The sequence below is a fragment of the Schistosoma haematobium genome, chromosome ZW (genome assembly GCF_000699445.3).
Source record: "Schistosoma haematobium chromosome ZW, whole genome shotgun sequence".
Taxonomy (NCBI): Eukaryota; Metazoa; Platyhelminthes; class Trematoda; order Strigeidida; family Schistosomatidae; genus Schistosoma; species Schistosoma haematobium.
The window spans coordinates 88,182,488-88,200,747 of NC_067195.1; the positions used below are offsets into that span (position 1 = coordinate 88,182,488).

General features: G+C 32.1%; 1 protein-coding gene across 2 annotated transcripts; it reads right to left on the reverse strand.

Moving 5' to 3' along the window:
• Window positions 1–121: 121 nt before the first annotated feature.
• On the reverse strand, window positions 122–16,748 carry MS3_00004683 (uncharacterized protein). Of its 2 annotated transcripts, none has more exons than XM_051212645.1 (2): window positions 15,571–16,748; window positions 122–1,228 (listed from the first exon to the last, which is right to left on the reverse strand). In XM_051212645.1, the coding sequence occupies exons 1-2, from the start codon at window positions 16,421–16,423 to the stop codon at window positions 717–719; spliced, it is 1,365 nt and encodes a 454-aa protein (XP_051072835.1). In that variant the 5' UTR covers window positions 16,424–16,748; the 3' UTR covers window positions 122–716. The 2 variants fall into 2 exon arrangements, with proteins under 2 accessions (XP_051072835.1, XP_051072834.1); XM_051212644.1 differs by lacking the exon at window positions 15,571–16,748 and adding an exon at window positions 10,005–10,035.
• Window positions 16,749–18,260: the final 1,512 nt, after the last annotated feature.

The window sequence follows — 18,260 nt, forward strand, 5'->3', positions numbered from 1 at the left end:
AATTACAGCGACGACCAGATATAAGAAGAAGCATTAAACGACAAGACATATTATTGTTATTGCTACTATTGTTACTAACCATATTCAATAATAATAATAATAATAATAATAATAATAATATCTCTTGCATAAACAAATGGAAAGGATTTAACATATAAAGAGAATTTTGGCTTTCTTTTTATTCTTCCGTATATATCTGCATATACAATCATAACAATGTATTTATTGTATTTACAGTACCGTTAACTTTTACTCGTTACAACCATATACTACTAGATGATTGGAATTGTTCAGTTAGCATTATATTGTAAACAATATAAGTGATATAAGTAATATAATCAGAAATGATCATTTAAATGAATAATTTTTTTTCTTTAAAAAGGTTATTATAAAAAGGAAATATGATTGATTTCAGCAACAAATGAAATTGTAGATAATCTTTGCTTTACTGATGAAAATGTTAATCAAGATGATGATGGTGATGATGATGACGATGATGACGAGGATGACGAAGAAGAAGAAGAAGGAGGAGGAGGAGGAGGAGGAGGAGGACGAGGGGGAGGAGGTTTGAAAACATGAAATAGAAAACATACAACAGGAAACTAGAAATGATGTCTATAAGACTGCATCATAAAATTTCTATCCATTAGTAACTAACACTGTTTAATTGAACAATGAATTATTCATCCAATGTTTGTTTGTTTGTTTTCAATGAATTAAATCAATGTATTAATGGTATTATTCATAGTTGATGTGGATGTTGTCATCACTTCTCTAATTGAATCATTATTCTCTATATTATTACTTATTTTATCTAATAAACGTGAAAGCATAAATGTTGGTTTGTTTAATTCTAATGAATTTGTCTTATTTAATATTAATTGTTGTTGTTGTTGTTGGTGGTGGTGGTGTTGTCGGTGATGGTGGTGGTGTTGTTGTTGTTCACAATTGTAACTATAGTTACCATGATTTGTATCCATTACATTAGTAGGTTTTGAAATTGTCATACATGAATTACTTTTTATACTTTTAAATGTATTCAATCCATCAGCAGCATGTTCAATATAATGATCCGTGAATATACTACTTAAATTATTCAATAAATGAATTGTTTTTTGATCATCACATATTGGAAATGAAGGTAATAGAGATTGATTAATTAATGATCCATTTAATAAAGAATAATGTGATAATCCATGGGTTGTACCATAAAGTTGATAAGTCATGTCTAAATTTGTAAAGAGAGAGAGAGAGAGAGAAAAAAAGAGAAAGAAGTAGAAACATAATTGATATCAATATCAAGGTTTGACTAGATAATTTAAAATAAACTAATCAATAGGTATTCACTTGGTGTTGTTTACTTGTATCTTCCGATTGTTATTTAGGACTGCATCAGTACTGGGTTCGAGTCCCAGAGTGAACATCAAGTACGAGATGTAGGTACATCCAGTTAAGGAGTCCCAAATAGGATGAGACGCGCGTCCAGGATTCCACTGCTAGATATAATCCATCTTTGTTTATTAAGCTTGTGACTTAAAGCAATATCGAGGCAATCCGCATAGGATGCACATATGCCAACAACAGACTGATCAATCTTAGTTCTAAACATCAATAGAAAGATACAAGTAAACATCACAAAGTGCATATAACTTCATCCCATTGCACAAGCAGGTGGTTATTAGAACTCAGTAGTTAAGTGGATAACGTGATGGCATTTGAAGCGAATGATACTGGGTTCGAGTCCCAGAGTGAACATCAACTCTGAGATGCAGGTACATCCAGTTGACGAGTCCCAAATAGGATGAAACGTGCATCGTGAATTTCACTACTAACTACTATCCATCTTTACTTATTAATCACTAGGTAGATTGTTTATTTATTCTTTGAATAACTGGCTTATACAAATATAATAATTTTTTTTATTACTCAGAGTATTTTGTTGCCAAGCCTACAAACAACAATAATAATCAATATTGATAATTTTATGGAAAATTATAAACTATATTGAACGATTCAAATTAGTTCAAAGTTAGATCTTATCTTACTTAGTCAAGGAAAATTATTTAGCTGACCACACACACAAATATGATTTCTTTTCGCAATCCAAATAAGTAGTACATCTCCCAAACTGTTAAGTGTACATGCCTATACAACATACATACTAGAAATAATTGGGGAATTCTTCTTTGTCTGATTACTTCTGTAAGATCTAGTAATATTGATGTTGAATGAAAGTCAGAGTGTTGTAAGTCACTTTTGAGATTATCTATGGTTTATATGATTGTTAATTTAACTGTAAATGATTGAATATACAATGTGTTTATGAGAGTAATTCAATTTTACACTTGTGAAATCTGATGTCTTCCAATAGATGTTATAACCTGATACATAGTTGTATTTAAAAATTCATATATGAATCTATCCAGTTCAATAGCTTGGTTCATAATAAACTTTCAATGATATTCTCATCATCATGGTATTGAATGAAGTGACTAGTATAACCATTATTTATTATTATTATTATTAGTAGTAGTGGTATTGGGAATAAACTGTCAGATCTTAGGAAGACTACAATACCATTAGACAGTTGAGCTTCAACTCAATAGTTTATATGTTTAACTTCAGTTAATTTATTTTATTCCTCGACCATTGTCGATTATCGTCGTTGATAGATGTACCACTTAGGACATGGTTGTACTTTATTATTTATGGCTTCCCACTATAATTGTCTATTAGAGTCAGTCTGAGATGCAAAATATCCTCAAATTGAATAATCACTTCAAATCTCTCAACCGTTTGAAATACAAAATATTTTAATCAATCCAATGTGCATGGTTGTTAGGTTTACTTTGTAAAACAAAGTAATGAGGAGCAGTTATGTTGCTTAAGGGGTTGCACTCATAAAATTCGTTATTTTATAGCAGTTATATAACATACCCTTGTGGGCCAGGGTAATTTTACATTGGTTTTCAGGAGAACCAAACATCATCCAGACTTTCATGTGACAACCCAAACAGTACAGCTCAATCCCGTTTAACAAGAGAGCCAGACACCGTCCAGGCTTAAACTTCATAACCCGAGCAGCACAGCTCAATCCCGATTCATAGGAGAACCAGACACCGTATAGGCTTTTACGCTACAATCTGAATAGTACAGCTCAATCCTGTGGCGCAACCACATAGGTACCAAGCACCCTGGTGGACCATAGTTTATAGCACGTGAAATTATAAAGGTTAGTATGATCAATTCGGTCTTTTGAATGCTGAAGTACGGTAATGTGATGGCAATATATTTTTTTTAAAAACAGTGTCTGTTTCTCCAAGGTTACAAAGTAATTTTCAAGGCTGTACAAAACAGTATCAAGCTTACATCCTAAGGTTGCTATTGATTGCTTTCAAAAAACTCCATTGCCATGTCATCAATTCACTTAGATTTGTGACTAAATTGCAAACGTTATCGTTATAATTTTGCCACTACTTAAAAACTGATCGCTGATCGTTGACTTTTGATCCAGATCATGAACTGATCAACCACAACCCTATAGTGGCAATTATCATTTGCTCACTAGTAACTAGGTGTAAGAGATAATTCTAGTGAGAAGTTGTGAGAAGCGAAGCTAATCCGTGCCGGGTGTGAAGCAGTTACTAACTGAAGACAGTGAAACATGGTCGTGCGATGTCGTAGATTGACTGATGTTAAACATTAACACCGTTGGATGCTGACCCAGTGGTTTAGAGGTCAAGAGTTTGCGTGCCAAACTGAATGTCCTGGGTTCGAATCTCTCTTGACGGGCCGTGGATGGGTACTGCTGAGGAGCCTCTTGCGGAACGAAAAGGCAGTTCAGCGCTTCCAGGTTTTCAATGGTGGTTTGACTTATATCAGTTCACAATTTCAATGAAATTCAACAATCTCCACAACCCTATACAGACGTATGTTACTGTATTTGATAACTCCTAGTAGAACTAAAAATACCACGATTCTTAAAATTTTCAACTTCTCTTTGGATCTTTTTAGTTAGAGATATTGGGTTACCTGCAATTTAACCTTAGTTTTTAGATGTTTGTCGATATGGCAAAAAACTGTTCTATGTTGACATCATCTGGACAAATAATAAAGACAAAAGAGGATTAAACGACTACCTTATTCAAGTCTATAAGTTTGCTACTGTACAAAAACATTTACAGCTTGTTCATTACAACATGATATTATTAGATCTTACAGTTAACTACAGATTTTGATTAAAAATACTTTCAGATAACAGGAGATTGTATAATTTATATAATGAACTAGTTTTATTTAGATAACCATTGAAAACAAGGAAGCCATGGATAACTGTTTCATCATAGTATGAGATTCTTGAGCAATTCTCAAGCACTACTCAATGGAGCATTAAAGGTAGGATCTTCAGGTCTTACGATAAGCTGATCACCTTTAGACCAATGAGTTGGTATCCAATGGTTGACATGTTTAACTTCAATTAGTTCATTCAGGTGGGGTCATGGATACTCATTGATAAGGAGTTTCATACCCGGACAAAACAGATGCCTAATGCTTACTGATCTTCAATGGCTCTCTAACTAAGATTAATTCATCATGTAAATAATAACATCCATTAAATTAATATGAAATCTCATTCGAAGTTATCTAAATTAAAGATGAACATCAATGAACTTGAATCGTTTAGAAAGTTAACAATCATCTGAGGGGAAATCACTTGTTTTAATCCTAATATAAAGAATTCCAATAATCAAATTATACTAACCTAAATAAAATTCATTTAAGCAATGAAAGTATAATCGGTTTCGCGAGAGGTCTATCCTCCTCCGAAACGGATAACGGATGTAAGCAAGTAAATATGTAATTAATACAGAATCAGAGGAGTAATATTATAATTAATAATTAGGCGAGTTATTATATCAAATGATAAATACAAAATTCAACACTCTGAAACCAAACAACACTAAAAAACATCATGTCATTACTGTGGATTAATTCCGAAGGGCGATTCTCCGAGTCCTAATAATATGATGTGATTAGTGGAGATACTGCACATCAGTACTGAAGGAGTTGTTCACCAACAACATCGGATGACAGTTGAGAAGTATAGTGAGTTGACCAGAGTTAAATGCATCAACCTTTTCATGGAAACATACTTATCTCAAGACCATGGTGTCAAACTATATTTTGAGATCATGGGTTCGATACCTAATGATATTGTGGATGAACAATTCCAAGCACTTCTATGCCAAGACAAAATGACAGAGTGTTCTTCATCTGTATTCAATGTTAGTCTTGTTGTTATCAGTCCATGATACAATTTGCGAAATCCAATAAAATTTCCACAACATACAGTTTAATGAAAGTGAATTTCAACTACCCCTATAGAACCATTTCTATTAGCCAACGTTCTATTCATTCACATCCATTGTAGTAAACACTTTCTAGTATGGTTCAGTAATTGTGGAGTTAAGTCGATGGACAGATCAAGTTTAGATCATTTTATTCCAAAAACTCAACATTATTCAACCATTTCCAATGGTCATTATAGTCAGTAATTTTTCAACAGCATTCAAAATCAAAATAACAAAAGTCATGAAAATTCAGAAACCAAAGTTCTTCATTTCAAACGAAGTTGATTCCGAATATTTTTCTCTTAATCTTAACCAACTTCCTTCACAACATGAATTAAACGAATGAATGTTGTATATACGCTGCTCTGTATTCTCATGAAATTACCAAATTCAATTCGTTATTAGTTTACTAGTTTGTATTAAGTAAATGTTTTCCCAACTACATACATAATACACAAGATTGATGTTCAATTCGGGACTCGAACACACTATTGTTCACTTCAAACACCATCATGTTATCACTTACATATTAAGTTGTGATAGTCAACTGCTTGTGCATGCAGTTGTGGATGAAGTTGAAATTCATTTGATATCGTTTGCTTGTATCTTCTCATTGTTGTTTAGCAGTGTAATTGATCAGTCTCTTATTGGTTATATATGCATTCTATGTAGACTGTCTCGAAATCACTCTCATTCACAAGCATTATAAATAAAAAGATGGATGGTGGCTAGCAGTGGAATCCACGACACACATTTCATCTCAGAAAGCTTGTGACTTAAATTAATATTGAGGCAACACGCATAGTATGCAAATATGCCAATAACACACTGATCAATCGCAATCCCAAACATCAATACAATGATTCAAACAAACAATACGAAGTGAATGTGAGCAATAACACTTCAATAATTAAATCATTCAAATGAATACCATTGATCGATCGTCAATAGTGAGATCATCTACATAATTATTATCAGTAATGATCAATGGTAAAACTATATATCACATTAGTGAATCAGTTCGAATCAAGACGGAAGATTAGTTTTCTGTGGATAACTAAAACAATACGATCTGTAATGTTTTCAGTGTTCAATAAATCGGTTGTATCCAACATTACTGAATGTATTTTCTTCTTGTTCATTCAATGGTTGAGTACAACATCAAGTTGTCATTTCAATTTTATACTATGAATCCCACTCATATCTGTGATATTCATTCAGTATGTTAGATTATGTAACAGTAATTTAGTCATATCTGACAGGTGAAAATAACTACAGACACTTGAAATGTCACTCTTCAATATCCAATAAATACTCGCTAAATGAACAAAATCAATAGTCGATTATTCAAGATGTAAAACATTGATTGAATGTTGTAGATAATGTCACTCCACTACGTGTACACTTTGTGAAGAACTTCATGTAAGTGATCGTGATTCAGGATTTTGTTCTCTGAACTGAATGGTTTGTTCGTGGAGCTTTCGTTGTACATCATTAGCACATACTTCAGATAGGAGTCTACCACAACAACAATAACGATGAAAGCTCTATGAACAAACAAACCATCCAGTCCAGAGAACAAAACTCCATCAAAATCACCCACTTCAAGAAGCATAATTGTTATATCATGACTTCATTAAAATGACATCGGATGGTAATGAGATAGCACTCACTCATCACTCTCCTTGTTCAATCTTCTTTTAAATTATATCTTCAATAAAATGACATCAATATTGATACAGTGAAACGAGAAAAGCACATTCTATAACTTACATGTTCTTGAAATGATCACAATTGTGATGCACATAAAACATTTCTAGATGTTTAGATTATTGTTTTCTGTGATCACATAATCGACGCTTAATCTTTTCCTTTCTACTCCTTCTTTCCTAACATTTATGTAGAAAATTTCTTCAGACTATGGATACAATACAGTAAACTTGAACTGATTCATTTCTCTATGAATGTTCTACATTACCTTATAACTGACTACTTGATTAATATAATATCATTTCATTGATTCATGTTAGAAGGCGTTTTGTGGATATTATGGTGACTTTTCAATGGGTGAGATTGTGAGTTAATTAAAGCTAGATTACCGTGGAAAACCTGGAAGCACTAAACGGCACTGCTGTCCCACAGTATAACGAAACGTTCGTTCAATACTCCCAGGTTTGTCATGGTGATCTAGCTTCAATTGACACATGATCTCAACTATTAAAAAATCTCGTTGATTATTAAATGAATTTAATGAATTCACATAGAAATATTGTAAGGATCATAAAAGATCCAATTCAATTGGTATTGTTTTTCTGAATCTTCCCATTGATGATTAGGACTGTAATTGATCAGTCTGTTATTGGCATATGTGCATACTGTGCGTATTGCCTCGATATGGCATTAATTCACGAGCATTCACAAGGATTCCACTTATAACCACTATCCATCAATGCATATAACTTCACAAATACATTTACTTAACAACTGATAACAAGACCATTTCACTTTGTATTTTTTACTTGAATCCACCAAGTGAATTTAAACCTTACTCCATTTCACAAACAAGTAGCTATCAGTACTCAGTAGGTAAGTGTATAACGTGTTGGAATTTGGAGCGAACGTTATTGGGTTCGATTCCCAGAGTAAACATCAACTCTGAGATGCAGTTACATCTAACTGACGAGTCCTAACTAGAATGAAAATGTGCATCAAACTAGTTTCCACTTCTATCCACTATCAATCATTCCATATCTTAAAAGATCATTTGTATTACTTATTTATAACTTATATAACGCTGTTTGTACAAAAACTGACCTATTTTATAATTAATACGAGTTGATACACTGAATATACCCTTAATTTACTAGCCAAAAGATAAACAAGATGGATAGTGGCTAACAGTGGAATCAAAGATGCGTGTTTCGTCCTATTTTGGGACTCGTCAGCTGAATGTACCTGGAAAGATACAAGCAAACAACATCAAACAAAAAATAAATGATAAAACATTAAAAGTTTCTCTTTGACGTGAACATAACACCCATTCATCATGATTAATTAAAGTTTATGTTCATATTCTACAGTAAGAATGAACTAATTTTTTCGCGGTAATATTGAAAGTATTGTCATATGGATACAATTCAGATTTAATCTTTATCATCATCATCATCATCATCATCATCAATGGCTTATCTATTACAAATAGAATATCAAATAGGTTTGTAGATTCTGTTATTTCATTCACATACAAAATGTTTATTCCAAAAAGGTACTTACTTACATTTACTATACTCTATATAGATTTAATTAGATACTACTATAAAGGTATATGTACTATTAACCAAGCATTCATATTATGTATGTATACAGATATGAATAGATGAGTCCAGAGATTTGCTTATAGATGGCGCTTACTGATTATTCATAAAAACACATAATCTATGTACATATTACACAGAAATTACATAACAATAATGAATGAGTTAAAATAGAAAGCTTAATCATACAATTCATCTGATAAGGAGTAATAACAATGACATTCAACTATTCATCTATGCTTAATCAGACATTTCGATAATTATTTACTGATTATCTATTATGTAATATATTCCCCTTTTATAGTTTCAATTCAGTAGATCCCTTATTATAACAACAACAACAACAATAATAATAATGATAATAATCTTCATTTCATGAATATTTCAATGTTATATATTGGACAATATAATCAGTGTATCTTCGAAAAAGGCTTATTATCTAACAAGTTCTTAAATGATAAATCATTAAAACCTCATACTAATTTTGTCATAATATTCCCTGGTACTATGGTGTGTGTATGTGTCTATGTGTGTTACTGATGTCGACAAATATAAGTAGTATATACTATCAATTGAAAAATGAAATGTTTGGTGATAGAATATTAAGAAGATCGAAGAAAAGAAAACAAGGTCAGAGAATGATTGGTGTAGAAATGAAGGAATGATAAAGTCTGAGACAAGTGACTAACATTATGCAGATGAAGTATTCATTGTATGGTTCTCATTTAGTCAGTCAGTCAGCAACAACAACGTTGTACTTCGTACGTACGTACATCAGTTCAAGTTACCATATTACATTACCACACAGATACAACTGTCGATTCAAATCCCATTGTGGTAGAGGTAGTCAAAGTATAATCAGTAATCGGAAATATTAGGGTTTGAAGATGTTATTCAAGAACTACAATCCAGTGAAATAAATTTGGAAAGAGCAAAAAAAAAGAAAAAGGGACATGAAGAATTCAGAAGATTAGAATTTGGGAGAACACAAAGAGTGGATGCACCTAGGCCATTGCAAACGATTTTGACCCATGTCATTCAAGGTCTTTAACCATCGGTTGCTATCATCTCGCGATCCCCAATCAAGTAGTCTACACCTACCAGCATGACTCAGTCCACTTATCAGTGACTTTATGGATTTGTGCCATGTTTTATTCTGGTCACTTCTAGCTTTCTTTCAACCTACTCCTACACCATAAAACATCGCACGTCGGGGCAGTCGGTGGTTGGGCATACGTAACACGTATCCCAGCCGTCTCATTTGATGAAGTTTCATTAATTCATTAATCGATTTGCCATCCTCACCTATTACCTGTTTGCTAACAACTGCATGACTTACTCGATGATTCCAGGATATACGAGGAATGCTCCGAAGACACCTATGACCGAATACTAGTAACCTACGAATATCCTTTACTCTTATCAGCCATGTTTCACTGCCATTAAGTAGGATGGAACGAGCTGCTGCACACTGAACCCGTCCTTTTGTTGCTACACGGATATCTCGCCTACGCCATAAATGACGCAAGATGGCAAAAGCTAGTCGAGCCTTCTGTAACCGTGCTGTGATTTCGTCACACACCAGACCACTGTATTGCATCCATAGTCTGAAGAAATTTTCTACATAAATGTTAGGAAAGAAGGAGTAGAAAGGAAAAGATTAGGCGTCGATTATGTGATCACAGAAAACAATAATCTAAACATCTAGAAATGTTTTATGTGCATCACAATTGTGATCATTTCAAGAACATGTAAGTTATAGAATGTGCTTTTCTCGTTTCACTGTATCAATATTGATGTCATTTTATTGAAGATATAATTTAAAAGAAGATTGAACAAGGAGAGTGATGAGTGAGTGCTATCTCATTACCATCCGATGTCATTTTAATGAAGTCATGATATAACAATTATGCTTCTTGAAGTGGGTGATTTTGATGGAGTTTTGTTCTCTGGACTGGATGGTTTGTTTGTTCATAGAGCTTTCATCGTTATTGTTGTTGTGGTAGACTCCTATCTGAAGTATGTGCTAATGATGTACAACGAAAGCTCCACGAACAAACCATTCAGTTCAGAGAACAAAATCCTGAATCACGATCACTTACATGAAGTTCTTCACAAAGTGTACACGTAGTGGAGTGACATTATCTACAACATTCAATCAATGTTTTACATCTTGAATAATCGACTATTGATTTTGTTCATTTAGCGAGTATTTATTGGATATTGAAGAGTGACATTTCAAGTGTCTGTAGTTATTTTCACCTGTCAGATATGACTAAATTACTGTTACATAATCTAACATACTGAATGAATATCACAGATATGAGTGGGATTCATAGTATAAAATTGAAATGACAACTTGATGTTGTACTCAACCATTGAATGAACAAGAAGAAAATACATTCAGTAATGTTGGATACAACCGATTTATTGAACACTGAAAACATTACAGATCGTATTGTTTTAGTTATCCACAGAAAACTAATCTTCCGTCTTGATTCGAACTGATTCACTAATGTGATATATAGTTTTACCATTGATCATTACTGATAATAATTATGTAGATGATCTCACTATTGACGATCGATCAATGGTATTCATTTGAATGATTTAATTATTGAAGTGTTATTGCTCACATTCACTTCGTATTGTTTGTTTGAATCATTGTATTGATGTTTGGGATTGCGATTGATCAGTGTGTTATTGGCATATTTGCATACTATGCGTGTTGCCTCAATATTAATTTAAGTCACAAGCTTTCTGAGATGAAATGTGTGTCGTGGATTCCACTGCTAGCCACCATCCATCTTTTTATTTATAATGCTTGTGAATGAGAGTGATTTCGAGACAGTCTACATAGAATGCATATATAACCAATAAGAGACTGATCAATTACACTGCTAAACAACAATGAGAAGATACAAGCAAACGATATCAAATGAATTTCAACTTCATCCACAACTTTTTGTTCTGTAGATGTCTATCTTGTGAGAAAACAGTTTCTTTGAATAATAAGATGTCTATTAGTTTTTCTTGAATTCAATATACTACTTATGAAGTATGTATATAATATGTTAGGTCTTCAAGAGATATGAACAAATTAACATAAACTGAACATATTCAATTACGAATATTCTCAACATCAGAATACAATAGATCGAGGAATATGCTAAGATGAAATGATCATCTTATAATTTAAGATTTTTAATGATGGTTCAACTTTGTGCTCATTTCATGATCTTAATTAAAACTCGACCATCTTCATAATCCTATTCTTAACACTGATATCTCTGATAAATGAGAAAAGATCAAATACCAAGGTTGAACTTGATAATTTCATCTAAGTTGACCATTGGTTAGAAAGTTAATAATAAATACATTTTTAAAAATTATATCTCTATGAGTACAAAAATTGTATTTTTGACGATGTTTCGTCATTTAATTTAAGGTGCTTCTTCAGAGTAAATAGATAACCGGGAGAGAAATATATTTTTTACTGATTAGGATATTACAAAAGACATATCTACTATTTAAAAAAGGATCGTAGTTAACATAGAGATTCTTTATATTCTTACAGTAAGGATGATACCATTAGATTGATAATTTAGAAGTTAACCACTGATATTTTTAACAATATTCAATATATGATCTATTCTGACATTTACATAATTCCATCATTAAGTTATTGGCTAAATATAAACCAGAGGTAATCTCATTTTACAGATGAGCGATATTACCACTTTTCTATTTCTTTTACCCATAACATTCAACAATTCAAAAGTCATTTAACTCCACCAACACATAACATTAATATGGAAGACGAAATCAATTTTCGTAAATTATTTCATTATGGTGAATACTTGCTTACTTTTTGGTGGAGTTTTGTTCTCTTAGCTGGATGGTTTGGTCGTGGAGCTTTCATCGTTCTTCTAAACGACATCATCAGCACAAACTTCAGATAGAAGTGAAGTGTTTGAATTTCTCCATATGTGTCTCAAAGCTTGTTCTGTGCACCTCGACGTTGATTGGTTCTTATTGACCTTAAATTTGTCGTTGTTTACTTGCTTACTTTATTTTGCTTACTTACTTAATTTACTTTTCTTACTTAACAACTTTGCTTTACTTATGTACTTAATTATTTGCTAATTTTGCCTACTTACTTACTTACTTACTTTGCTTTACTTTACTTTACTTACGCCTGTTGCAGTGAGTACAGATATGAAATCAAAATGAAATTCAAACCCCAAGGAAATATACATATATGATAAAATGTACAATGGTTCACATTTATGTAAGAATTGACTCCGGAAAACGATGAATTTTATTGTGCAGTCGAAAAAAAAGAATGCTGTTTACATCACTACTAATCGATACTTTAAGAAAATGTCTAAATAATGCATTCCTAACGAATAATCAGAAAGAGGTCATTGATATATTCTGCTGAGGAGTCTCATACTAAGGGGAAATAGATATTTAGTACCATTCACGTATTCAACATTGTCTAATTACGATTGTATCGTAGTTTCAATGAGATTATTATTATTTTATCAATAATACTCAGATTCCTTCTCAGAAATTAACTTGACTCTATAAAAACAGATGAATCATTGAATTATAATTCCATGGATTTTACTTGGACCATCAGATATGAATTTCGAAAACTTTATCCTTTATGTGGTGAACGGCGTACACAACTGGTGAATAGTATTACATTAAGATGTAAAATAGTTATCGGATTAATTCCAGTCACTAACCGATATCTACATAAATGTGTGAGTAAAATATAGTGCATTAACACAACTATTTTAACCCTTATCTTGTTTCGTTGAACATTAAGATGGTTAACTAAGATGTCACTAACTTGAATTATGAAGTCTTTAAAACACAAGTCCAAAGATAACACTTTAGTTCATTTCAGTAGTATATCAAATTTGATAGTTTTATAATCTGTTTTAGGTCAACAATCAGTCTTTTTGAAAAACAATGTTATTCTTAAACAGATTTCATCAGTCGAAAGACTGCAGAATTCAAGACTTTCGTTAAAGTTCTATATAATGATTACATCACTAGATTTTAAACCGTCACAGAACAGCTTGGAATTCATTCTTGTTTTCTGAAGTTTTCATACATAAATGAGGACTTAGAGTTAATGATTTAACACACTGTGTCAAATTCAGTTTTCATGGCTTTTTTGTTTAAAACGTTTAAATCATCTAATTTTCTTGGAATGCTCAAATAACTTTTGACAAACGAGATAACTCACAATAGTTTAGCTTAATCGAACTACACAGATGTTATTTTCTTTTAATCATTTAGTTTATTGCTCACATCGGATTGTCATGTGCTCAATGACAATATTGACGTTAATTGATGACGAATTAAAAGAAGGAGGTTTTATAGAGATTTTAGTAATTTAATAGTTGAATTCATGAATCGATTGAAGCTAGACCACCATGAAAAATCTGGAAGCACTAGAGGGCCGATTCATCCTAGTATGAATTTTCACAAAACCCTATTATGATAATAATCATAATCTGATCACTCGTGACTGGTTTTAAGAGGTATTTCCTAGAGTTCTGGTGAGAAGGCATAATCAGTTATGTTCAACGAGGTCTTTTGTGAGATAGTAACCCACTAAAGGCAATGATGGACGGTGTCGCAATTTCGTGAGTTCGTTAAAGTTAAACATTAACACCATTGAATGCCGGGTCAATGGTCTAGAGGTTAAGTGTCCGCGCGCAAAGCCGACAGGTCTTGGGTTCGACTCCCACGTACAGAGTCGTGAATACACACTTCAGTATTGTCCCGTATTAGGACGAGACAGTCATTCAGTGCTTCTAGGTTTTTCCATGGTGGTCTAGCTCTAATTGACTCATAAATTCAACTATAAAACTGTAATGACTATGTTATTTTGATATGTAGACTGCTGAATGCTAAGTACCTTCATCAGAATGACGTGTGTTTGCTGTTGGGGAGAATTATACTGAGACATTACTCCTATTCAGTGCTCCATGGTTTTAAATGACTGTCATGCTAAAGTTAATGAGTGAAGTAAGCTATATATTACCTGAAATGTTCAATACTTACAGTCCAAAGAGTGAGTGAATAAAATGAATAAAGCCCTATGGATAGCGAATAGCTTTCAAGTGAACAATAAAAGTCAATGAATTTCATTTGGTTAATTTACTTAAATATATAACAGACTTCAGTGTTGATGTGGTCAATAAGAGCAAGACAAGTTTTTCAACTAGACTGTAATCAGACAAAGTAATAGGTTCGGAAACTGACATGTAATTCACATCTCTGATACACAATGGTAAATATATTTAGCTTAGGAAGTTTGTGAACGCTCTATGCTCATTTAATCATGAAGCTTTCATGGTCCATTTAAACGACTTTATTAACGAACTTCGGAAATAATTAAGCATAAGTGATTAGCAGCTTATTTTGCGGAGACTGAATTTGATTTGTAGTTCTCTCTGGTTGTATTGTTACTATTATTATGTTTAGCGCAGTAAATTATTAAAGTATTTTTCAAATAATAACCTAAAATCCTGCTCGCATGAATTGAATCCCTCGTGCAGGATCATGAATGAGCACTGCCGAAGAGTCCCACAATAGGATGAAACGGCCATTCAGTGTTTCCAGGTTTATAATGGTAGTCTCACATTAATCGGTTCATGATCTCAAACAAAAACTCAATAATCTTCACAGCCACATACTGATAAGTAACCAAAAACAACTTTCTAGTATTTCTTAATATTGAATGATTTCACTAACGGATATTATTCATTTGAGTATGGAGTTGATCAATATGATAGTTTCATTGATATTAGTAACCACTACTTTTGTAAACAACATTATCATTATCAATATCATTAGTATTATTGATTTACATTACTTACCTTGAATAGGTGGTGGTGGTGGTAGTAGTGATGGTTGTGATTGTGTAAATTTTTCTTGTTTTCTTGAATGTTTTAGTTTTCTTCTTGGTCTATATTTATAATCTGGATATGCTTTCATATGATTCACTCTTAAACGTTTAGCTTCATCAATAAATGGACGTTTTTCATTATCTGTTAATAATTTCCATTCAATACCTAAACGTTTACTTATTTCAGAATTATGCATTTTTGGATTAGCTTGAGCCATTTTACGTCGTTGACCACGTGACCATACCATAAATGCATTCATTGGACGTTTAACATGTAAATGATTATGATTATGATGATAACGATGTTGATGATGAAGTGATGGAAGAGGAGAAAGAGGTGAAGAAGATGAAGATGTTTGATGATAATACTGATGATGATGATAAACTGAAGTCGTTGGTGACAATGATGAAGATGTTGTATTCGTTGTGATTGGTGATGATGCAAGTGAAGTTAATAGTTGATTATTATTATTATTATTATTATTATTATTATTATTATTCACAGTATTTTGTTTTGTATTAGACATTGACATCATCAACTCTGAATTCATAATCATTGTCATCATAGTTGCAGTATTCATTTGTTCTTTATTATTTACATAATCATAATCAGTTGATGATAACGAATCTTTTGATATAATTCCTATTGAATTCATAGATGGATAATAAGAACGATTAAGTATATTTGTATCCACATGATCATTATTGATGGTTTGTTGTTGTTTATGATTTGTGATATAATGCATTAATTGATTCCATATAAATGGATTAGTAGTGGTAGTAGTAGTAGTAGTAGTAATAGTAGTAGTATTCATTCTGTTCATATGATAAATCAGTTTCTTTGCCTTGACGACTATTTACCTAGCATAGATACACGTATATATATATATATATTCAGTTCATTGTTATTCAATGACTTTGTTGTTACATCAGTATCAGGATTTTGTTATTGACTTACATTTTTTTTCTTTTATTTATTTACTTTTCAATTACTGAATAGACATGAGTAGACTTGTTGTTGTTGTTGTCATTGTTATTATTATCATCATTATTGTTAGTATTCACAATACTGAAAGTGATAATACTTTCATCACAGTTTCTTCAAATCTTCAATAATAAAGATAGTAGGATTGATGAATGTTTGTTCATTCTGACAGATTACCTTCTTCTGTTCCCTTTTCTTCTTCTTCTTTCTTTTTGTTGTTGGTTCTTTTCTGTTCTAGTGAATCCTCTCCACCCTAGTCTTTTTTCTCCTATTAGATAGAGAGTAGTAATAGTTGGAAACATATTTTTTTCTTTCTTTCTTTTATTATTATTATTCTTCTTTCATTCATTTTCTATTGGTTTAACATGATAAATTGCCTTTCTTTTTTTATTTATTCTCATCGCTTATTTTTCTTGTTGTTAATAGTCTTTCATCCCTGTGGTTATTTATCGTTGGACTAGATTTCCTCGGTAAATATGTATATATGAGTGTGTATGTGTGTGTGTGTGTGGTTTTACCTACTGTTAGTTTTATTCTGATTGTAACTGTGGTTTTTGGTAGGTAGTCAACTAGTAGTATTATCACTCTTGTAGATATTGTCTCCACATAATTTGTTATCTATCTGTTCCTCTAATTTATGAGAGGATAGAAATAACTTTAAGTATGTATGATTGTATATAAATTCCATTGTATTACAATATACAAGTGTAATGAGTTAGTGTCTAGTGTATGAATGTGAACGCACATTCATTATAGTGACCATTCAGAATAAAGAATTAAGTATAGAGATGTTTATCTAACTATTGTATTTCATATCAACTGCTACTTAACATTTGATAAAAAGAAAGATTGTAATCTACACTACTGCAAAGAATAATAATGATATTACCATTACTACTACTACTACTACTACTACTACTACTACTACTACTACTACTACTACTACTACTACTACTACTACTACTACTATTACTATTACTACTACTACTATTACTAATAATAATAATAATAATAATAATTCGTGGATTCGTTGGAGTAAGACATTAACATTATTGGACACCGCCTCAATGGTCTAGAGGTTAAGCATTCACGCTCGAGACTAATAGGTTCTGGGTTCGAATCCCTTGTGTAGGATCGTGGATGAGCACTGCTGAGGAGTCCCATACTAGGACGAAACGGCCGTCCAGTACTTCCAGGTCTTTCATCGTGGTCTAGCTTTGACTGACTCATGGATTCAACTATAAAATTCTTATAACATTAACAACAATCAGAATGATGACTATAAATTGACTATTGACTATTATGTGGTAACATTAAATAAAAGCAATGATTCTACTAGTGTCTCATTCCAAACTGTTTAAGTCATCCATTTCCCAATGATATGAATATATTGCAACAAATGTTCCAGTTGTAGATTTTGTTTACACTGAATAAATACGACTTTCAATGGTGTGCAGTTATACAGTTTTAATAGAATCTTATAACTTATCAAGATATTATATATTGAAAAACTCTTGTAGAGGCACTGCACTTATTAGGAAATTTTCCTGTTTTTATACTAAGTGATTCATTGAGAGGTGACTACACTTATTTATCCAATGTAAAATGAATTAGTCAGTCAGTCAGTCAGTCAGTTAGCTACAATGTAGGAGCAGGCACATATGTGCATCGGTCCA

Coding starts and splice junctions, on each gene's coding strand:
- MS3_00004683 (XM_051212645.1), bottom strand. CDS start 16,423: ATGAACAGAATGAATACTACTACTATTACTACTACTACTACTACTACC. Junction 1,229..15,570: donor ACCACCACCACCTATTCAAG/GTAAGTAATGTA, acceptor TTACAAATTTAG/ACATGACTTATCAACTTTAT.